The 24,882-nt window shown below is 45.9% G+C and overlaps 1 protein-coding gene across 1 annotated transcript in view; it reads left to right on the top strand.

The window, feature by feature from the left end:
* The first annotated feature begins 4,647 nt into the window (after positions 1-4,647).
* LOC120916956 overlaps positions 4,648-24,882 on the top strand; it is a 72,962-nt gene continuing 52,727 nt past the window's right edge. The window contains exons 1-2 of the mRNA XM_040327894.1: positions 4,648-4,740; positions 16,521-16,883. Of these exons, the coding sequence (XP_040183828.1) occupies positions 4,662-4,740; positions 16,521-16,883 (442 nt within the window). The 5' untranslated portion in view covers positions 4,648-4,661. The remainder of the gene's footprint in view (positions 4,741-16,520; positions 16,884-24,882) is intronic.

Below are 24,882 nucleotides of genomic sequence, written 5' to 3'. Positions count from 1 at the left end.
ATACTGGGCGGGGGCAGGAGGGACAGCTGCCCTGGACAGAATGATTTACTGCAGGAAGAGGGTGCAAAAAACTAAATTTTGGTGTTGAGACATTTTCGCCACATCTTTTTATATGTAGTAGCACTGGGTCAACATGTATACCAAGTAATATTTGAGGCGCTTTAATCAGCCCTTCTTAATATTATTCACAATTATTTTTGGAATATATTTTTTATAGTTTTCAGTAGTGTAATTAACTTATTACACCACTAGAGGGCTTATGTTCCCTAAACACAGTGGGCCAGATTCACAAAGAGATACAACGGCATATCTCCTGATACGCCGCCATATCTCTGAGTTCCGTCGGTCGGATCTATGCGACTGATTCATAGAATCAAGTTACACATTGATCTCCCTAAGATCCGACAGGTGTAAGTGTCTTACACCGTCGGATCTTAGGCTGCAATTTCACGCTGGCCGCTAGGTGGCGCTTCCGTTTGTATACGCGAGGAATATGCAAATGAGGAGTTACGCCGATTCAGAAACGAACGACTGCCCGGTGTTTTCTTTTACGTCGTTTGCGCTCGGCTTTTGCCGGCGTAAAGTTACCCCTGCTATATGAGGCGTATCCTATGTTAAGTATGGCCGTCGTTCCCGCGCCGAGTTTTGAAATGTTTACGTTGTTTGCGTAAGTCGTTCGCGAAAACGGCCGGACGTAATTTACGTTAACGTTGAAACCAATGACGTCCTTGCGACGTCATTTGGAGCAATGCACGCTGGGAAATTTTGTGGACGGCGCATGCGCAGTTCGTTTGGCGTGCGGACTCGCCTGATTTAAATTTTACACGCCCCTACCAGCGGAATTTGAATTCCGCCGGGGGATTTACGATACGCCGGCTCAACTTTACAGGCAAGTGCTTTCTGAATAAAGCACTTGCCTCAAAAACTTGCGACGGCGTAACGTAAATCAGATAGGTTACGCGGATCTGAAGATCCGCTGATCTTTCTGAATCTGGCCCAGAGGGTAATTATCAGCTCACATGCACTTTCTCCACACGACCACCAGAGGGCTGGTTTATTTTTATTTTCACTTCCTTGTTTATATTCACTTTGTTGTTATACACAAGCATTTATGTAATTTTAAATACATTTTTTTTATCTTTATTCAAAATCGTTGAAAATGCCTTTTTACAATGTAGTATAGATTGTACGCATCCCCCGAAGTTTGTAGCAGGTGTTAAACTTATTTGTAAAATCTTTATTTATGAAAGACAAGGCAACACATCTCAGACAGTATACAATTGAAAAAGAGGAAGAGGTCAAGTAGTGCACCAGTCAATCATGTTTTTTTTTCTGTTAGTCTATAATAATGAAACAAAAAGAAAACATAAATGACAAACAGTCACACGAAAATAAAATAAACTTTTAAACAGCCAAAGGCATAGGAGATGCAGTATTAGGTAACGGGTCGGTGGCGAGGCCTCACCCCCCACAACGAGTGAGCCGGGCCCCAAAATGTAGGGCTAAATTGTCCTCCAAGGAAGAGTTAATAGGCGCACGAGCAGACCGACCGGCTCCCCGGGCTACAAACCGATGACAACCAGAGCCCTCGAAGCCAGGGGCGAGCGAGGGGAGGGGGGCGACTACACGCCTCCATCTGACCTCCCCCTGCAACTCGCCCCCGCCCGGGTACCCCACACCACGGTGATATAAAGGTTAATTTTATTTATTTTTATATATAAACAAAAAAGGAGCGACAATTTTGACTTTTTGCTATAATAAATATCCCCAAAAAATATATAAAAAAACTTTTTTTTTCCGCTCAGTTTAGGCCGATGCGTATTCTTTTACATATTTTTGGTAAAAAAAAAAATCGCAATAAGCGGAACCCTTCGCTTTAAGGGGGCGTGGTAAGGGGTGTGTCCTATGTCTACATACTTTTGCCAATAGGTATCCCTCATTTCCATCTCAGGAAGTTGGGAGGTGTGTATAAAAATGAAGTTATAAATTGTAACTTTTTTATTTTGCTTCTTTCGTACAATTTGTACATTTTCTTCTGTCCCTTTTTGTTTCTGTGCTCTTATTTTTTGTACAGTGTAATGCCGCGTACACACAACTGGTTTTCATGACGAGAAAATGCAATTTTTTTAATTGGACGTGAAAAACGGTCTTGTGTGGGCTCCAGAGCATTTTTCTCGACGAGAAAAATGGGCGTTAAAAATTTAGAACCTGCTCTATTTTTTCACGTCGTGAAAAACGGTCGCGTGTAGGCTTTAACGAGGGGGAAAATAACACGCATGCTCAGAAGCAAGCTATGAGACGGGGAAATTTGCATAAGCAGCCCACAGGGTGGCGCCATCCGAATGGAACTTCCCCTTTATAGTGCCGTTGTACGTTTATCACGATCGTGTGTAGGCAAGGCAGGCTTGAGAGGAATCGCGTCGAGAAAAACTTTGTTTTTTTTTCAATGACATGACATGAATAACGGTCGTGTGTACGCGGCATAAGGCTGCATTCACACTTCAGCGTTTAGAATTGCGGGCAGATTTGCTGCGAATCTACCCACGATGCGAAAAGCGCCGATGTGTGAATGACAAATCGCGGGACTCGCATTTGAGATGACATCCATTTAAAAAATCGCACTGCAGTCGCATCAACACGCATCGCGAGAAGCATGTCGCAGAAAAGTAGCTCCTGATTTTTTTGGGGGGGGGGCGAGATCCTTTCTGTGATGCGTATTGATGCGACCGCAGCGTGATTTATCGTGCGGCCATCGTCGCGTTTAGCAGCGTTTTGTTTATAGGCGTTTCTAGACCATTTAAAAAAATAATTACGAAAAAATATATTTTTTTAACCTCTTGCCGACTGCCCACCGTAGTTTTACGGCGGCAGGTTGGCTCGCCTGCGCAAAATCGCGGAATATAACGTGATTTTGCATTGCAGCCACTAGGGGCGAGCGCGCCCCCGGGTGCAGACGCGTGTTCCCGACGCGCGTTCCCGGGGGCGCGATCACCGTCGGCCACCCGCGATCGCTAGTTAGAGAGTGAGAACCGGGAGCTGTGGGTGTAAACACACAGCTCCCGGTCCTGTCAGGGGGAGAAATTACCTATCGTCTGTTCATACAATGTATGAACAGCGATCAGTCATTTCCCCTAGTCAGTCCCACCCCCCTACAGTTAGAACACACCCAGGGAACATACTTAACCCCTTCCTCGCCCCCTAGTGTTAACCCCTTCCCTGCCAGTGGAATTTTTATAGTAATCAATGTATTTTTATAGCACTGATCGCTGTATAAATGGTCCCAAAGATGTGTCAAAAGTGTCTGAAGTGTCCGCCATAATGTCGCAGTACCGATAAAAATCGCTGATCGCCGCCATTACTAGTAAAAAATTATTTTTAATAAAAATGCCATAAATCTATCCCTTATTTTGTAGACGCTATGGGGCAGATCCACAAAGAAAGTACGCCGCCGTAACTTACGGCGCAAATTCTTTCAGGATTCAAAGAATAGCAAAGTAAGTTACAGTGGCGTAGCGTATCTCACATACGCTGCGCCCACGCAGATGTATGTGGATCTGCCCCTCTAACTTTTGCGCAAACCAATCAATAAAGGCTTATTGCGATTTTTTCTTTTTTTTACGAAAAATATGTAGAAGAATACGTATCGGTTACACCGCCGCGAGTTTTCAGCGCAAGTGCCTGATTCACCAAGCACTTGCGTGAAAACTTACGCTGGCAGCCTCCGGAGTAAGCCCGCGTAATTTAAAGGGCGTGTGCCGGACCTACTGCGCATGCTCCGTTTTGAAATTCCTGCCGTGCTTTGCGCGAAGTGACGTCATTTTTTCGAACGGCGACGACGTGCGACGTGCGTAGCGTACTTTCGTATTCCCGGACGTTTTACGCAAGACAAAAACATTTTTACATTTCGACGCGGGAACGACGGCCAAACTTTATACAGCACATATTTGTGCTGTCTAAAGTTAGGGCAGGTCAAACGACGACTAAAATTGCAACGGGAAACTATACGAATGCGAAAATCCTTTGTGGATCGTCGTAACTGCTAATTTACATACCCGACGCTGGAATACGACGCAAACTCCACTCAGCGGCGGCCGCGGTATTGCATCCTAAGATCCGACAGTGTAAAACAATTACACCTGTCAGATCTTAGGGCTATCTATGCGTAACTGATTCTATGAATCAGCCGCATAGATACTCTGAGAGATACGACGGCGACGGCGTATCTGAGATACTCTATCGTATCTCTGCTGTGAATCTGGCCCTATATTTTTTTCAAAATTGTCGCTCTATTTTTGTTTATAGTGCAAAAAATAAAAACCGCAGAGGTGATCAAATACCACCAAAAGAAAGCTCTATTTGTGGGGGGAAAAAGGACGTCAATTTTGTTTGGGAGCCACGTCGCACGACTGCGCAATTGTCAGTTAAAGCGATGCAGTGCCGAATCGCAAACAGGGGCCCGGGTCGTTGACCAGCAAAATGGTCCGGGGCTCAAACGCAAATGCAGAGGCAGAACGGATGTTTTAAAGAGGGAGAGGTTGTGTAAACGTCCTGTGTACATGGGGCCTCAGAAGTTACACTGCCACCGCAAGACAAGAATGTGCTATTTCTATAAAAAGTGAAAGTGAAAGAAGATTCAGATAACGGTTTTCTAACTTCGCCAAATGTCTCTCACAGATGGAAGAATGAGAATCGGGCAGAAAATTCCCCATGTAATCTTCTTTCTTCTCCTCCTGGGATCAGGTGAGTGTCACTCTTCTGTGATTAATGTCATTGTCCCCGAGGAGGATACACCCCAGAGCCGTACAATGGAGGATCTCATACAATGCTATTAGTAATGAACTGAACGAGTTAAATTTAAGGAGCCATATGGTAGAAATCGGTGATCTGCCATTTCCTAGGCAAGGGAGTGTCAATTACAGTAAATGATATTGGGGGGGGCTGGACACTGCCCTGTACCAAAGCAACACTGACTTGTGTTATGGATTTTAACCACTTCAGGCTCAGAATGTTATATACCCCCCCCCCCCCTTAATGACCAGGCCATTTTTTGGGATTCGGCACTGCGTCGCTTTAACTGACAATTGCGCGGTCGTGCGACGTGGCTCCCAAACAAAATTGACGTCCTTTTTTCCCCACAAATAGAGATTTCTTTTGCTGGTATTTGATCACCTCTGCGGTTTTTATTTTTTTGCGCTATAAACAAAAATAGAGTGACAATTTAAAAAAATATATATATATATTTTAAACTTTTTGCTATAATAAATATCCTCTAAAAAAAAAAAATGTCTTCCTCAGTTTAGGCCGATACGTATTCTTCTACCTATTGGGCTAGATTCAGGTAGCCCTGCGTAATCTTGTGCGGGCGTAACGTATCTCCGATATGTTACGCCGCCGTAAATTAGGGCGCAAGTTCCGTATTCTGAAAGAACTTGCACCCTAAGTTACGGCGGCGTAACGTATGTGCTCCGGCGTAAGCCCGCCTAATTCAAATTTGGATGATGTGGGCGTGTTTTATTTTAAATTTAGTGTGACCCCACGTATTTGACGTTTTTTTACGAACGGCGCATGCGCCGTTCCTAAAAAGAATCCCAGTGCGCATGCTCGAAATTCCGCCGCAAATCGTCAATGCTTTAGACGTGAACGTAACTTACGTACAGCCCTATTCGCGAACGACTTACGCAAACGACGTTAAAATTTCAAAATTTGACGCGGGAACGACGTCCATACTTAACATTGCGTACGCCTCATATAGCAGAAGCAACCTTACGCCGGAAAAAGCCTAACGTAAACGACGTAAAAAAATGCGCCTGGCGCACGTACGTTTCTGAATCGGCGTATCCAGGACATTTGCATATTCTACGTTGAAATCGACGGCAGCGCCACCTAGCGGCCAGCGTAAATATGCACCCTAAGATACGACGATGTAAGAGACTTACGCCAGTCGGATCTTAGCCTAATTTCGGCGTATCTTGCTTTCTGAATACAGAAAGAAGATACGCCGGCACAGCTTTGAATTTACGCGGCGTATCTTCTTGCTGAATCTAGCCCATTGTTGGTAAAAAAAAAATCGCAATAATCGTTTATTGATTGGTTTGCGGAAAGGTTATAGCGTTTACAAAATAGGGGATCGTTTTATGACATTTTTATTATTATTATTTTTTTTTACTACTAACGGCGGCGATCTGCGATTTTTTTAACGGGACTGTGACATTGCGATGGACACATCGGACACTTTTGACACTTTTTTGGGACCACTGACATTATTACAACGATCTAAGCTAAAAAATAGCCACTGATTACTGTTTAAATATTACTGGCAGGGAAGGGGTTAACACTGGGGGGGGGGGGCAATCAAAAGGTTAAAGAGGAAGTAAACACTGATGGGTTTTACTTCCTGTTTTGCTCGCTGCAAAGCCTGCAAATAAAAAGCATAACCATTATCCACGGGGATCTGTCTCTTTATATTGACAGATCCCCGTTCTGTCTCTCAGAGGAGCGATCGCGGGTCACTGGCGGACATCACGACTGCCGGCCACACGCATCGGCCTCCGCCGTCGCGCTGCACCCCTATACCTCTTACAGCGCCTGACGTACAGCTACAGCGGTTTGTGCAGCCGTGCCAACACTTGTCGCAGTATAACTGTGGCGGCTGGTCGTTAAGGAGTTAAGAAAGAAATGCACCCAAACCAAAAAACACACATAAAAATCTTTCCCTCCCCCCTGATTTTTAGTGGAACCTCGGATTGCGAGTAACGCGGTTAACGAGCGTTTCGCAATACGGGCGCTGTATTTGAAAAAATCCTTACTCGGCTTGCGAGTGTTGTCTCACAAAACAAGCAGGATTCAGGCCAAAGCGGTGTGCAGTACCGCGTTCGGCCTGAGGTGGGGGGTGCCGTAGTGGAGCCGAATAGCGCAGTTCGGAAATGCTCAGAAAGACACGGAAATACTACGTTCCCGAGGTTTGCCGAGGTCAGCTGTGCTGTCCTCGGGCCTTTCCGGGCCGTTTCCGAAGGCTCTCCGGCACCCCCCCACCTCTGGCCACATGCGGTATTGCATGCCATTGAAGTCAATGCGGAACTAATTATTTTCGTTTCCATTGACTTCAATGGGAAAACTCGATTTGATATGAGAGTGCTTTGGACTCTCCTGGAACAGATTATACTCGTAATCCGAGGTCCCACTGTATTTTGGTTTGGTGAGCAGTTTTAAATAACAATATTTTTTACTTTTTGCTATAATAAATATCCCCCCAAAAATATATAATTTTTTTTCCCTCAGTTTAGTCCGATACGTATACTTCTACATATTTTTGGTAAAAAAATCGCAATAAGCGTTTATTGATTGGTTTGCGCAAAATTTATAGCGTCTACAAAATAGGGGATAGATTTATGGCATTTTTATTATTAAGGGCCCAGATTCAAGAAGCACTTGCGCCCGCGCAACCATAGGTTACGCAGCGCAAGTGCTTACTTGCTCCGGTGTAATGAGTGCTCCTGATTCAGGAACCTCGTTACACCGACTGCAGGCTAAAATCTGCGCGGCATAAGGCTCTTATGCCTCGCAGATTTTAGGCTGCATTCTTGCGGGGGCCGCTAGGGGGCGCTCCCATTGTGTATCAGCGTGTAGTATGCAAATTGCATACTACCACTGATTCACAAGCTTGCGCGGGCCCCGCGCAAGCCAGGTACGGAGTTTCCGTACGGCTACTTTTAGCGCAAGGCTGCCCCTTCTAATAGTAGGGGCAGCCAACGCTAAAGTATAGCCGGCCTTCCCGCGCCGTAAAATTTGAATTTCACGGCGTTTGCGTAAGTGAAACGTGAATGGCGCTGGACGCCATTCACGTTCACTTAGAAGCAAATGACGTCCTTGCGACGTCATTTGCCGCAATGCACGTCGGGAAATTTTTCCGATGGAGCATGCGCTGTACGCTCGGCGCGGGAGCGCGCCTAATTTAACTTGCGCGTGCTTACGCCGGGCAAATTTGCTGGCGCGCCCTCGCAATTCACGGAGCTACTGCTCCGTGAATCGAGGGCAGCGCAAAATATTTGCGGGGGCGCAGGGCAAAATCGTTGCCCTGCTCCCCCGCAAATATCGCGCAATTCTACTTGAATCTGGGCCATTATTTTTTTACTAGTAATGGCGGCGAACAGCGATTTTTTTGGGACTGCGACATTATGGCGGACACATCGGACACTTTTGATACATTTTTGGGACCATTGACAATTTTACAGCAAACAGTGCTATAAAAATGCCGGTTCTCGCTGTGTCACGAGCGCCCGCCGTGCACTTGCACTAGCTCCTGGGGCAAGCAGCGGGCGTGCCTCCGGTGGCGCGTGCGCGAGCCCCTAGTAGCCACAGGGTGAAGCAATGTAGTATAATGTCGGTTTGGCCAGCCGAGCCCCATGCTGTCGCAGTAAAACTGCGGAGGGTGGTCGGCAAGCGGTTATACATCCTATACTGTATAAGTTGCTTTCTAGAGACAGGTATTAGTGTTCTCTCTCTGTGACCTTCTTACAGATATACAGAACGTGTCGGCAAAAATTCTCCACTTTGTTGTCCGTCCTTTCCAAGCCCAGCCACCTTGACCCCACTGGGCCCTACTATCACACTTCCCCCTCATTTCCAGCCTCCTCCTGCACAACAACAACAACGTGATCCTTTGTACAGCTCCGCTGGGTTCACTCCTTTCAACCACTTCAGCCCCGGAAAAAAGGTTTTATCCCCCTTCATGACCAGGCCATTTTTTGTGATACGCACTGCGTTATTTTAACTGATAATTATGCGGTCGTGCGGCGCTGTACACAGATAACATTTACAGACCGGAATTTTTTTTCCCCCTTAACCAGTTCCCTAGCGAGCCATAGTAAAAAGACGTCGTCAGGAACTGTCTCTCCCCCTGGGTGGACGTCATATGACGTCCTTTGCTTCGCGGCGGCTAACCCCTTGATCGCCCCCTCGTGTTAACCCCTTCCCTGCCAGTCACATTTACACAGAAATCAGTGCAGTTTTATAGCTGCGCCTGCACAGTACAGGGGGGTCCTTATCCGCCAGGGGGAACTTATTCGGCAGAACACTGGCACCGCAGCTGCATATCTATTTCCCATTTGCCTTCAGACCAGCCCATTTAGACTATAAATGTTGTGACCATCAGTGACCAGGTACGCCCCCTAAAGACGTAATTTACGAAACATACGTCGGCGGCGGTACCTGGTCACGCTATCCCACGCCACTTCCGGTCCCTCTGGTTGCTGCACACGGCCGATGGAACACACGCCATTCACAGAGGTGGAAGTGAGGTGAATCAGACAAGCATTTTTTAATGTAAGGAGCCATTTGGCTATTGTTCTTTATGCTTTTTACCAATTCAATTAGTATTACACTATGGATGGCTTCCATTCCTTTTCCATATCCTGCCTGTAATTACGAGGAAGAGGTACCATACTACTCCAGTCATATTGATTAGGCATGTGCTTTGAGTTCGAGTCAAACTCGAACAGCGAACCATTTGGGGTGTTCGCGGCAAATTCGAAAAGCCCCGGAACACCCTGTAAAAGTCTATGGGAGAAATCTAATTTTAACAGCTTATATGCAAGTTATTGTCATAAAAAGTTTTTGGGGACCCGGGTCCTGCCCCAGGGGACATGTATCAATGCAAAAAAAAAGTTTTTAAAACGGTTGTTTTTCCGGGAGCAGTGATTTTAATAATGCTTAAAGTAAAACAATAAAAGTGAAGTAGCATCAACATGGGGACATGGTGCTTTGAGGGGTCACAGACCCCCAAAGCATCCTCCCAATGTTGAGGGGGTCTGGTATGGATATTTGGGGGGAACCCCACGTCATTTTTTTTTATTTGACGCGGGGTTCCCCTTAATATCCATATCAGACTTGAAGGGCCTGGTAATTGAATTTGGGGGGGACCCCCACGCATTTCTTTCTTTATCTATGACTTTTCTCTGTATTGACGGGAGCCGACAATTCATTATAGCCGCGAGTGATTTTAAATGACTTTTTTTCCTTCAGAAATGACACTTTGTGCAGAGACAGTTCTAAGCACGGGAAACAAGTGCTTCTTCACAGGCATACTATAGACACCCCCCAGGTACAAAATTTAAAGGAATATTTCACTTTTATTGGTTCACTTTAAGCATTATTAAAATCACTGCCCCCGAAAAAACGTCCGTTTTTAAAACCAGGGGCAAGACCCAGGTCCCCAAACACTTTTTAGGACAATAACTTGCATATTAGCCTTTAAAATTAGCACTTTAGATTTCAAACTATCGAGTCCCATAGACTTTAATGGGGTTCTAAAGTTCACATGAACTTTTGGTCCGTTCGCAGGTTCTGGTGCGAACCGAACAGGGGGGTGTTCGGCTCATCCCTAATATTGATATGCCAGCAGGCATTATCCTGCCAAAGCGATATCTGACTTTCTTTTTAAGTAAAGAGGTCAGATACATCTGGTAAGCAGATTACTTATCTCTTGCACTTTGGGTGTTGTTCTTTTTTAAGATGTTTTGGTGAAGGATTGTACCTTTATCAACACTGCACAGCAAGAATTTTCTGTCACTGGACTTTCAAGATTGAATATATATATTTTGTTGGAGCTATTTCGATGTTTTTTTTTTCACTTTTGTGTATTTACTATCAGATTGTTGTATTATGTTTTGATACTAATCTATTTAGTACCGATTCATAATCACTAATATTGTGGCACATGAACAGCGCCCCCTATCTTTTTATATGTCACTAGGAGTCAGATCACTCTTTCAGGGGAGCAGCAATTAATTCATTATATTAATTTTATTTTATTTTAATTTTGGTGCGGAGGTTATCTCGCCCAAATAAAAAAAAAGACCAACAATTTTGAAAAACAAAACTATATTTTTTACTTTCTGCTATAAAACATATCCAATTAAAAATTTAAAGAAATCTAATTTCTTCATCAATTTAGACCAATATGTATTCTGCTATATATTATTGAGGAAAAGAATCCCAATAAGCGTATATTGATTGCTTTGCGCAAAAGTTATAGCATCTACAATCTATGATATATATTAATGGAATATGTATTTATTATTTTATTAGAAATGGTGGCGATCAGCAGTTTTTAGCGGAACTGCGACATTGCGGTGGACAAATCTGACACCTTTTGGGAACCAGTGACATTATTACAGTGATCAGTGCTAAACAAATGCACTGTCACTCTACTAATAATACTGGCAGGGAAGGGGTTCACATCAGGGGCGATCAAGGGTTAAGTGTGCTCCTAGCGAGTGCTCTCTAACTGTGGGGGAGGTGCTTTTTTCACTAAAGGAAAACAGAGATCTCCATTTTCCTCTCTGGCAGTATGGCGATCTGCCTTGTTTACATAGGCAGACTGCCGTTCTGCCTCTTCTGAGAACGATCGGCGGGTCCCGGCGGATGTTGTGTCTGCCAGAATCACCTGACCGGCTCCAGCTGTGCCCAACCACAGCAGGAGTGGTGCTCCGGTGGCGCGTGTCCTGGAGTCAGAAGAAAATCACGTACAGGTACTTAATTTTGCGCTTAAGGGCCGCCCTGTCGCAGTAAATGTACGTTGGGCGGTCCTTAAGCAGTTAAATTGGTTGTAAAGGTAGAAGGTTTTTTATCTTAATGCATTCTATGCATTAAGATAAAAAAAAACTTCTGTGTGCAGCAAGAATACTTACCTGAGCCCCATCTCTGTCCAGCGATGTCCACGAGTGTCTCGACCATCCGATACTCTCCCTCCTGATTGTAAGACACAGTAGCAGCAGCGCTATTGGCTCCTGCTGCTGTCAATCAAAGTCAGTCAGCCAATCAAGAGAGAGGGGCGGGGCCGGGCCGCAGCTCTGTGTCTGAATGGATATAGGGAGCTGTGACTCAGCTTGGGTGCCCCCATAGCAAGCTACTTGGTGTGGGGGCACTCACCAGGAGGGAGGGGCCAGGAGAGCCAAAGATGGACCCGAGAAGAGGAGGGTTCGGGCTGCTCTGTGCAAAACCAACTGCACAGAGCAGGTAAGTATAACAGGTTTGTTATTTGTATAAAAACATTTTTTTTACAATCGTATTAAGTAGCAACAATCTTTTGTTAGCTTAGCAACAGCCCTTTACAGTTTAGGAGCTCTCAATCCCTTCATAAAAGTAGCACGTGTTGAGTGAACTGCATCCTACAACTCCTTCTGCTTCCCTGTAGACACTGGTCCCAGCTCTACTGCTTGCAGAAATTGCTAGCTCATCTGGTGCTACACCAAACCACCTGGCTGCAGTCTCTCCCCTTGTCTGTTCCTGCCCTGTGCTGATCTACTCACACTGTCCTTCCTTGCCCCCGCTGTCTCTCTGGAAAGCCTCTTTTCAGCTGCCTCCTGTGGTGGGATCCTTCCAGGCCAAACACCCGAGCTCCGGCCCAAGGTAGAGCTCCTCCCCAGCAGAGGTCCCTCCAGTGCCACCGACAGTCTCCCTCAGTACTGCATCTCTATTGTCCACCCTACTCCCCTGCTGACATGGCTCATCTCTATTTAAGGGCTCCTTAGTTCCCTGCCAGGCCCACTCCTGAGGATTAGCTAATGACCCCTAAATGACCCCTAGCTTCTGCCCACTAATTTCTAGAATATTCTCCAACATTCTAGAACTGGGGGAGTTATCCAGCCCTGAACTCTAAAAAAAAAAACCTGACCAAGATTCCATTGCTTAGCCCTGAGCCAGACTATAATTTACTTGCAGAGGGTGCTAAATTTATATGGATAAATTGGAGAGAGAAGTCATCTACCAGAAAGAATGGCCACAATTGTAACTTTGGAAGAGTTCCATAGATAATATATTTATGACTTGGTGAGGTGATTAGAAATCCCTTTTATTAACTTGAGAAGTCATCTTGACTTGAAGAAGGGCCACACCCTGAAATGCGTCGTCACCCACTTCCCCTTCTTTCCTCGGCTTGCGCCCCATGCACCACCCTGTGTTCCAAGCATCTCTCTGGATCCGTGTTCCTTGAGCGCATGACGTCACGCTCGGGCGCTTCCACCTGCCAGTCCCTGCTAGCGGTGTTTCCACCGATTCTTTCCACTGCCATCTCGCCACTCACCACTGGAGCTTTAATTTGATGCAATTGACCCTCCATCCGGCTCTGTATATATCCGTTCTCCCTTTACATTGGAGTAGGCTTGGCACATGAGCAGGGCCAATCCTAGGGTCACAGACGCCTGGGTTCAGAAATATTTCTGGCGCCCCCACATGGGCATGTTCATCTTACTAACTCCTCCCCTTCACAAATGTTTCTATGGCTATGACTCAAACACAGAGACGCTTCCCTAAGAAGTCTTCATTAGTCTCCCCATCAGAGTCCCCCCAGCAGATGTCCCCCCCATCAGAGCCCCCCATAGCAAGTGTCCCCCATCAGAGCCTACCACAGCAGGTGTCCCCCATCAGAGCCCGACAGCAGGTGTCCCCCATCAATGCCCCCCCACAGCAGGTGTCCCCCATCAGAGCCCCCCACATCAGGTGTCCCCATAGATCAGTACCTGTCCAATAGATCCCTGTAGCTCAGGCACACTGGGAGCAGAAGCACATTACAGGGGCGGAGCATACGTGGCATCTTTGATCACTAGGAAGGTGGCACTCGGAGAGCATTTCTGGGAGTGCACGGGATGATTGGTAGCAGCTCCGGCCAACCGAGAAGCCTCTCATCACACGGCCTATGGGAGAAGAGCTGACACACGCAGAGGGGACGGGGCAGACAGGAGACTGCTCCACGCGCACCGGACAGAATTAATTAGTGGAGCCTAGTACCGGAACGCGTTCCGGTACTAGGTTCCGCTGCGGTACCCAACCAGTATTCCGGGGACAGCAGCAGGTATGCGCTCTTGTCATTTGCCAGCGGAGAGAGCAAGCAGGATGGGGAACCGCAGCACCCGCTACATGCGCTCCGCCTCTGGACACAGACAAGGAGGAGGGAGGGGAGCACTTTGGAGCTTCGGCGCCCCCACCTCTGCGGCGCCTGGGTGTGGAGCACCCCGTGCACCCTGCCTAGGATCGGCCCTGCACATGAGGAGCTCAGTTAACCACGGTAGCATTTCTCCTTACAGCTGGTCCACACTTCACCGCCCAATAAGGCACTGTCACAGCAGTAATAATGTTGCAATTATGTTCCATCTATTCGAGGAGATTTTAACTGTTGGTATTCATCAACCTTACATCATGTTTACAATAAACTGACTTATGATTTTATTACACTGACTTCATCTGATAATTTTTCCACATGAGGTGGTTCCAATCAGCGCCTTGTGGTTGTTTCTGAATGTTAGACAGAAATGGTTATATATTTTTTTTATATTTTTTTTGTCATCTGTCATCACTCTGAGTTGTAATTTAGCATTTCATAAGGGCAGTTCACATGTATTGGAAGAAACCGGAGGGAATAAGAATGTTTGGGTATTTGGCTTTTGTTTACATTTTCAAAAAAGATTGAATATTATTAAACCGGACATAGATACAGTTGTGCTCAAAAGTTTGCCTCCCCTTGGAGAATTGGTAATTAGTGTTTGGCAAATGGTTCGCCCAAGCATGAGTTTGGGTTGAACATTGGCTGTTCACCCATTCAGCGATGGGTTGACCGATTGTTTTGTCTGCCAAAAGACCACAATGCACCGTGCTTCTGGCCCCTGTCGAGTGCCCCCCACAGCAGGCAGCTTGCTATGAGGGCACCCAAGCCGCTGCTCCGTGTGTACATGCAGACATGGAGCCACTGCTCGGCCCTTTCCCCCCCCCCTATTTCTCCTCATTGGCTCACTGACTATGATTGACATGGCTATGGCTCCTGCTGCTGTCTCAGCCAATGAGGAGGGAGAGTCCCAGATAGCTGAGAGTCTTGTGCAACATCGCTGTATCGAGATGGGCAGTGGCGGCCGGTGGTAATTTTTATGGGGGGGGCGGTAAACAGTAAAAGGGCCTGGATACATGAATAGGGGGTGGAGTGCAGTGCCTCTTACATCAGGTGTCGCCAGTGCAGTGCAGTGCCTCTTACACCAGCGCTTCTGCACTCTAGGCTGGTTCGGTCACGCTGCATGCACATTTTCTGTGAGGAGGTCAGTGCTCATTGCCGCATCAGGTTACTGTTATCAGATCTTGTCTGGCTGTTTCGTTGCTCCCAACAATAACTCTCCAGGTGGCCCAGTCCATTGCACTGCACAATGAACCAAAGTCTGTATGTAGTCATCCTATTGTGTTCTAACATACACCTTCTAGTCCACCAATGTTACCAAAGGGCCCCAATGTCAGCCGGCAGAAGAATTGCTTTTAAAGAACTATGAATTTGTCCCTCTTTTTCAGTTATTGAGTTGCTTGTTCAGCGGTGGCCTAGGCCTAGCTTTACCACCACCAGTGTACACCAGCAGCATAGCCTTAATATTGTTAATATTCATTTGAGGCTGCAGGTTGTCACACTAATAGATGGGGAGGCTATTGTTTATGCTAACCCAGGGAAAGTTTGATATTCCCTTTTTTTTTGTATCCTGCATCATCTTTGCTAAGTGATAATATACTCACTGACTCTACAAACCTGTTTTGTGTCTAACTTTTAAGACGTAATCAATTAGGCCCAGATTCTCTAAAAAACGCCTATCTTTAGGCGGGCGTAGCGTATCTCAGATACACTACGCCACCGTAATTTAGAGCGGCAGGTCCCGTATTCAGAAACATTTTCCGCTCTAAGTTACGGCAGCGTAGTGTATCTAATAAAGCTTAAGCCCGCGTAATTCAAACTAGGCTAGTGTGGGCGTGTTTTATGTTAATGTATCGTGACCCGACGTGATTGACGTTTTTAACGAACGGCGCATGCGCGCGCATGCTCAGTATCACGTCGATTTTTCAAATTAAATTGCGCCCGCTTAATGCCTAGTCGACGTGAACGTAACTTACGTCCAGCCCCATTCACGGACGACTTACGCAAACAACGTAAAACGTGAAAAATTTGACGCTGTTCCGACGTCCATACCTAACATTAGTACGCCTCATAGAGCAGGGGTAACTATACGCCGAAAAAAGCCTTACGTAAACGACGTAAAAAAATGCGCCGGCCGCACGTACGTTTGAGAATTGGCTTATCTAACTCATTACCATATTTGACGCGTAAATCGACGGAAGCGCCACCTAGCGGCCAGCGTAAATATGCAACTTAGATACGACGGCGTAAGAGACTTACGCCGGTCGGATCTAAGACAAATCTATGCGTAACTGATTCTAAGAATCAGGCGCATAGATACGACGCCTCAAACTCAGAGTTACGCCGGCGTATCTGGAGATACGCCGGCGTAACTCCTACGAGAATCTGGGCCCTAGTGTCACAAAGCTTGTTAGTTGCTACCTGTTTGTGTGAGTATAACCTGGAGTGTCAGAGGGGCTGAGGCTTTTACTGGGGTTGAGGCAGAAACAGAGGACCCGGTACTACTAGTGGTCCTTGCAGGGGTAGCGCTACACAAGAATTCCCGTACAATTGTCATCACTCTTTTTCATTCCATTTTTTTTAGGTGATTTTCAGGTTCGGGGGCTGACAGTTACTGGGAAAGATGGTCCTACTGAAGCTCTTAGAGGAGAAGATGTCACCATCCCTTGTCTGCTGTCTGGTGTCCTTATACCACTGAATCTACAGATATTATCAGTTAGATGGAGTCGCAGATTACAAAATGGAACTGAATACACAATTTACCAATTTCATGATTCCCACCATCAATCATCCAGACCTGGATCTCACATGAATGACAGAGACCTCCAACAAGGCAACGCCAGTCTTTCTATACCCAACATTCAGATCACAGATGAAGGGGACTATCACTGCTCTGTTATCGTCACTCCTGATGCCGACTCCGCTACATCTACTCTTCATGTATCAGGTATACAATGATAACTGCAAGAAAACAGAAAAGTCAGGAGTACCAAATAGTGCCCATATGATATTTATTATTACTAAAAAGGAATACAAAGAATTGCAAACTCACATCTAAGACTCCACCACTGACATGTTTCGAGATTCTTCCTCAGTATGGTGGCTCGGACACTGCTACTACTCTGATGAAGAGGAAAAGCCTCAAAACATGTGTAACGGCTACCCAGCTAGGGTGAGGGTCTCAGCCGTTGGAGACGTCCTTTTCCCTGGCAAGCTGCGATATGCAAGTACCGCCGGTATCCCCGTCCAATAGATCCAGAGAGAGAGAGAGGGTTCCCCTTCCCGAACGAGACAAGGCTGCGTGTTGAAGGGTCAAACAAGACTGACTTTTATTGCACATTTCACCTCCCTTTTTATATGGTTACAACAACTTACAGGGACAATGACACTCTCCGCCCCCCCTCCTCACACAGTGGGGGGGCTTCAATACACATGCTTTGAAATAATGACATCGCCTTGAATCAATCAGTCTCTAGACGTTCCGGCACCGAAATTCACTTAACATGACCTGGCCGGGCACATTCCTTTCTCAATAGAATTCAATTAACCTTTAGAACAATACACACTCACACATCATTACGTTAGCATATACCTGACAGGAGGCTGTTAACTGGTAATACACAACAGAGCGTCACTTAGCATTTAGCAGTGAAAAAGTCCCTTGTATAATTAACCCTTTGAGCTCAGAATACAAGTCATGCAGTCCTCTGTAGGCAGAACGGTTCATAGGTCCGTTACAACATGTTACATAGTTACATAGGGCCATATTCTCGTAGATTTGAGGCGGGCGTAGCGTAAGCCATTTACACTACGCCGCCCCAACTTACAGGAGCAAGTGCTGTATTCCTCAAGCACTTGCTCCGTAGTTTGGGTCGGCGTAGTGTAATTGGCCCGGCGTATCCCCGCGTAATTCCAAGGGGGCGGCTTGCATTTAAATTAAGCGCGCCCCCGTTTCGATTGAACTGCGCATGCGTCGGGCTAAAAATAGCCCAATGCGCATGCTCCAGTACTCGGCGGAAAACGTCAATGACGCCGACGTGTGCGTCATTGACGTAAAGTCGTATTCAAGAACGACTTAGGGAAACGACGTACCTGACGGGAAAAGACGACGCGGACCCGACGCCATACTTAACATGGCCTACGTGGGACTGGCGTAAGGTTACCCCTCATATAGCAGGGGTAACCTTACACTTACGCTTACGCAAACGACGTAAGCGACGGTTACGCGACGCAAATTCGTTCGGGAATCGGCGTATCAGGCTCATTTGCATAAACAAATGAGACCTGAACGTAAACGCCACCTAGCGGCCGGCTGGGTAATTACATTTAAGATCCAACAGTGTAAGTGACTTACACATGTCGGATCTTTAACGTATCTATGCGAAAATGATTCTAAGAATCACTCGCATAGATACGCGGGTCAAAAAAGAGAGATACCACAGAGTATCCTGAGATACTCCGTTGTAACTTTACTCAGAATATGGCCCATAGTTGGTGAGGTTGAAAAAAAGACACAAGTCCATCAAGTCCAACCTATGTGTGTGATTATATGTCAGTATTACATTCAGGTGCTTATTTAATATATTTTTTTTTTTTAACTATTGATGCTCCCAGCTGAGACCACCGCCTGTGGAAGGAAATTCCACATCCTTGCCACTCTTACTATGTCAATAGTGATGTTTTAGATGTGGAGCTTGTATAGAGTCATGGGATGTCTGTATTACTATTGAGATCCTGGGTGGTTGTGCGGCTGCTCTGGTTGCAGTCTGGACTATTCATCCCCACATGGCGGCTAGTAGTGCGAAAAGTCAGAATTGTTTACAATTTTACTTCTGGTGAAGACAACTCTTTCTGAATGACCCATACATAGTTTGTAAGTGTAATTCCATTTATCTATTGTACTATCAATGAATGTCTTATTGGCACTATTTAGTTCACTTTGTTTTTTCTTGTTGCAGTGTTTAGTATTTCCTTGGCATACTACTTGTGAGGCTGCAAATATCTACTGAATGTTGGTTGTATAGGGCATTTGAAATTGTTACTTTTCTTGTATCTCACATATCCCAGTGGCTGATGTTGATTACTACTTTTTTGACAAGGCCTTTAAAGTGGTTGTAAACCCACTTTGACAACTTGCACCTACAGGTAAGCCTAGATTAAGGGTTACCTGTAGGTGCAAGAAATATCTCCTTAACCTACACGGTAAAGGAGATATTTGCAGAAAACACTGCACCGATGTCTACGGCGCATGCCGGTCACGCTCGCATGTCACGCCGCACGCATGCGCTGGAGTGACTTCATCGCTGCTCCGGTCAATCACAGCACCGGAGCGTCGATACCAGGAAGAAGCTCTGAGGTGACATGGCGGCGGAGGGGAACGAGGAGCACTTCTGGGGCTTCGATCCCTGGTAAGTGCCACATAATGAGCTAGTATGCTATGCTATTTTTTAGGGTTTACTTCTTCTTGTGGGTCTTAGGTCACCCTTCTGGTGAGCACGCCATTGGGGGTTCATTTATTAAAATTCCAGAGTGAAAAACCTGTTGCAGCTCTGCATAGAAACCAATCAGTTTTAATGTGTGTTTTTTTATTTTTTATTAAAGTTTAACCAGTTCCAGTGCGGGTCAATTCTTATTTTCATCTCCTAAATGTAAAATCAGCATTTTGTTTGCAAGAGAACTACTTAAAACCCCCAAACATTATGGCCCAGATTCTCAAAGGAGAATCTCTGAGTCCGGCCGTCGTATCTATGCGCCTGATTCTTAGAATCAGTTACGCATAGATATCCATTAGATCCGACAGGCGTAAGGCTCTTACGCCGTCGGATCTTAAATGCATTTTTTTTTTGGCCGCTAGGTGTCGCCGACGTCGTTTTCCCCGTCGAGTATGCAAATTAGCGAGATACGCAAATTCCCAAATGTACGCGCGGCCAGCGCAGTGTGAAGTTACGACGTTTACGTTAGGCTTGTCCCGGGCGTAAAGTTGCCCCTGGGTATATGAGGCGCAGTCAATGTTAAGTATGGCCGGCGTTCCTGCGTCGAAATTTGAAAATTTACGTTGTTTGCGTAAGTCGTCCGTGAATAGGGCTGGACGCCATTTACGTTCTCGTCGAAAGCAATGACGTCCTTGCGACGTCATTTGGAGCAATGCACCCTGGGATATTTTACGGACGGCGCATGCGCAGTATGTTCGGCACGGGAACGCGCCTAATTTAAATGATCCACGCCCCCTATCCTATTTACGCTACGCCCCGCAACTTTACAGGCAAGTTCTTTGTGAATAAAGCACTTGCCTGTAAAACTTGCGGCGGCGTAACGTAAATGACATACGTTACGCCGCCGCAGTTTTACGCCCATCTACGAGAATCTGGGCCTATGTAATTTTTTTTCTTTAAACAGTCCATACAGTATAGAATGGTGGGTGTTGCATATTTTTTTTGCCACATGACATTTGCGCAGTGGTTATTCACATTTTTTTTGGAAAAATATACTTTCAGGAATTTTAATGTGCAAAAACACAATATAATACTTATTTGTTTATTAAAATATATATTAAAAAAAATGTTCTTCTGAGTAAATAGATGGTAAACATGTCACAATTTTAAATTGTGTATGCTAACCCAATGGAATGGAGCCATTGATACACCTCGCTACTTTGAAAAGGTATACCATTGTCATGGTAGCAGCTAGCTACCATAACCCCCCCCCCCATACCCTCTTCAAGAGCAGGCGGTCCTCTTTCAGACAGAAGTGGTCTCTGTGGCGGACGTACCGCAAGATCACTTCTTATCGGCGGCAGGAGAGGTTCAAACCACACATGTGAGGTATCGGTGCGATTGTTAGAGCGAGAGCAATAATTCTAGCCCTAGACCTCCTCTGTAACTCAAAACATGTAACCAGTAGAATTTTTTAAACGTCGCCTATGGAGATTTTTAAGGGTAAAAGTTTGTCTCTGTTCCATGAGCGGGCGCAATTTTGAAGGGTGACATGTTGGGTATCAAGTTACTCGGCGTAACATTATCTTTCACAATATAAAAAATAAATTGGGCTAACTTTAGTGTTGTCTTATTTTTGCATTAAAAAAGACCCCCCCCCCCAAAAAAAAGTGCCCTTGTAAGACCGCTGTGCAAATACGGTGTGATAAAAAGTATTGCAATGGCCGCCATTTTATTCTCTAGGGCAGGCGTCTCCAAAGATTCTAAACAAAGGGCCGGTTTATTGTCCTTCAGACTCTTGGAGGGCCGGACTTTGGCCAGCGGGAGTAAAAAAAATTCCTGGCATCATTGTTGGTGAACATCTGGTATTAGGGGGAGGAATAGTGCCCCATTGCTGGTATCATAGGGAGTAATAGTGCTCTATTAATTGTGTCAGTGGGAGAAATGGTGCTCCATTGTTGGTGTCAGATGGCAGAATAGTGCCAGGTATCAGTGGGAGGAATAGTGCCCCAAGGGTCGGATAAAGGCAAGCAAAGGGCCGCATCCGGCCCTCGGGCCGCAGTTTGGAGACCACTGCTCTAGGGTGTTAGAATCTCTAAACATATTTTTTTCATATATATATATATATATTGTGACAGTAGGAGCTAATGTCAAGGTAAAATGGACATCAAGGTAAAATGGATAGTTTGATGGACACAGGGTATGCACATTTGCGAGGTGCAAGACTACAGAGCGTAGATGTGGACTGGAGAAGACAGCTTTTGCAGCTTTCTCCAGGTTTTGGTAATTTGACACGGGGCTCTGTAGTTTGGAGATTCCACAGTGTCTGATGTGGGACAGGATCTCCAACCGTGTATCCAGATTTTGTGGATGATCAGCAGGGTGTGTGCTCAGCTGAGCACAGCCCTTATAATGAGAGTATGGGAAGACCTCATGGCTCCCAGTTGGAGACAGCTCCACACCAAGAGACAGAGGGTCTCTAGGAGTCAGAGAGGCTGTAGGAGACAGCCAGAATGTTGGTGACTGCAAGAGGCAGAGCTGTAGAAGCTAAGGGGAAGCTGTCTACTTTGAGGAGTCCGCTGGTCTGGGTGACCAGGATAAAGTGCAGAAGTACTGCTACAGATACCGCTACAAAGAGCCAGGTGGGCTAGCATTTTCTGTTCTGTGTATTTGATGGAGAAGAACCCGCTGCGTGGGAAACCTTTGTTTGGACTTTTATTTTGTTTCCTTTTAATAAAAATGGACTACCATGCCCTTAAATATAGTTCCTGAGTGGCTTGAATCACTGGAAAAACGCATCTACCACGAGCTTCACTTCTATGTAAATATTGTTTGAAAGATATATTTTTTCTATGCATGTTTGTGTTTTCTTCGAGGTGCCAGATCTGCTGTCAAGACCATCGGAGAATGGGGTGGGATTAGACAGTTAGTGACGGGTGTTTATATTTGATGTGTAATATACAAATGTCTTATCTGGAGATTTATGCCATTCCTTTTATTGTACTTTGTACCTGGCACGTAGCTAGCGGGCTTTTCTCTTTTCTGGCTCCGCCCACACAGAAAGCAAAGCAATCTGTACCCTTAACCCCTTTTCTCTCTTTTGTAAAGCACAGTCCAACACTTCCTTGATTGCAGACTTCCAATAAAATGAAACACATTAATCCGGTTGTCAGAGGCAACAGCAAATAATCCCGGACGAGCCCCCACATGTAGCATTACCACCGAAGGAGCTGCTGGTTTAGATTTTTGGGTTTTGCATGTTTCCTCTAAGTTCGTTGTCTAGGGAAGAAAGTCTGCAGAAATTGGAATGTCCACACAAGATGTAAAACCTTCAACTGTAGGCTTTATTTTTGTTGCAGAAACTTGTGAAGGAAATAGAGAGAATGGAGAGAAGGGGAAGGTTCAGGTACACCTCAAATGTATTTGACATCTCCACCCTCACCAGTTCTGGTACACTGACATTCTTCCTCCTCCTCTTACCCATTTTTCCTTTTGGCTTCCAACCATTCCATTTCCCCACTTGATAATCCTGATGGAAGATCCCCCGCCCCACAGGATGTCCCCAGCAACCACCCCCCCCCCACTTACTCCTCTCCCAGCATCATTCAACCCACCTTCCACATCATTCACCTCACACTTTACCTAAGATATATTTCCCCATGGGGTGGGACTTTAAAGGCTCCAAGGAGTACTTGTTTGTTAAAATATATACATTTTGAGTGGCGTGGCTGGCTGTGGAGCAAGATGGCTGCCGGAAACCTCAGCTCCGCTTAGCAACAGGACATACAGCGACCCACAGCACTTCTACTCACCGATTCTCCCCTTTCCTCTGCACCCGAGGGGAGAAGACAGGAGCGGCACCCGATCAGCATATCCATGAGGAGGAACAATCCTCCCCACAAGCCCTGCTGCCTCACAGTTATCAAAGATGGCGCTGGAGCAGCATCCTGTGCCTCCTCCAGGGAGACACAAGATGAAGCTGACAACACAGATGACATAGACAACACAGCCCCAGATGCAGAATCCTCTCAGTCCTCTCCTGCTGACTGAGGAAAGAGGGCTGCTCAATCACCAGCCTTTTCCCCTAACAAAGCAACACTGCTTTTAAAGGGGAGTTCCAGTCTTTTTTACTGTTTGTTAAAAGTCAGCAGCTACAAAAAGTGTAGCTGCTGGCTTTTAATATACAGACACTCACCTGCTCCATGGTCCAGCGACGTGCCGGCCGGTGCCCTGCTCCTCTCCCCCCCTCTCCGGCCGGCGTCTTCATTCTAAGTGTGGGCACCCGGCCGTGACAGCTTTCGGCTTCACGGCCGGGCACTCACTGCGCTCGTCATGAAAAACGGTCTTGTGTTGCGGCATGACTTGTTTTTTATAATTTTTTTTTTTTTTTAAACCTAGCCTTTACAATCATTTTAAATAGCCTGCCTGGCGTTTGTGTCCATTGGCGCTCCTGTGTAGATGTGCTTTCACACATGCGAATCGGCCACAGACTAATCTTCTGTGCACAGGAATGCGCCTTTCCTGACAGATTCATCAGCAAATGCAATATTTTTCTTTGCAGCAGCAATCACAGAAACATCCTCCATGTCCATAGGCATTCCCTCATTATAACTGTTCTTTATCTGAAACACCACCATCATGTCCTCCATCAGCAGACACTCTAGCACTGCCACCATCTTGACTTTAAGCACAACACAGCTTTTCCTTAACTGACATCCTTCTCCTCATCCTTTCAGTTGGTGCCATTTAAGGGAGATTACCTTTCCTCAATGGATTGCAGCAATCCACCATTTCCCTCAACTTCTTCCTGAGATGGCGGAGGCTTCTGGGGATGGAAGTGGGCAGACACTCATTCAGATGTGACAGAACCTGAGACGGGGTAGTACTGGGGTCACCACATGAAACCACTTCCTTACCGCCCCATCTGTACTACCTGTGCTACTCTGGAATCCACCCTCTGGCTGGTACTTACACTAGGGTGACCAGACATCCGCGGTTTCAGGGGACAGTCCCCAGATTGAGGACACTGTCCCTGGACCAAGTGTGTCCCCAGTTTTGTCCCCAGATTGGATTTAAACAGGGGCTGAGGCAATTTCAAAGACAGTCAGTGCAGAATAAAATAAAAAAAATCTGAATTACACCTCCCCACACTCCGCTGCTCCTACTAGATTAGGGGGGTGTATTTTTTCCATTATCTGTGCCCCTTTCTGATGATCATGTGCTGGTCGGAGTGGACGGAATATTTGTTCAGTTTCGGGTGCCCATTTACAGTGATGAAAATAAGTATTTGAACACCCTGCTATTTTGCAAGTTCTCCCACTTGGAAATCATGGAGGGGTCTGAAATTGTTATCGTAGGTGCATGTCCACTGTGAGAGACATAATAAAAAAAAAAATATTCCAGAAATCACAATTTATGATTTTTTAACTATTTATTTGTATGATACAGCTGCAAATAAGTATTTGAACACCTGTCTATCAGCTAGAATTCTGACCCTCAAAGACCTGTTAGTCT

Source organism: Rana temporaria, chromosome 11 (assembly GCF_905171775.1).
Source record: "Rana temporaria chromosome 11, aRanTem1.1, whole genome shotgun sequence".
Classification (NCBI taxonomy): Eukaryota; Metazoa; Chordata; class Amphibia; order Anura; family Ranidae; genus Rana; species Rana temporaria.
The sequence above is the reverse complement of the archived record's forward strand: the minus strand, read 5'-3'. Positions and strand labels throughout refer to the sequence as shown.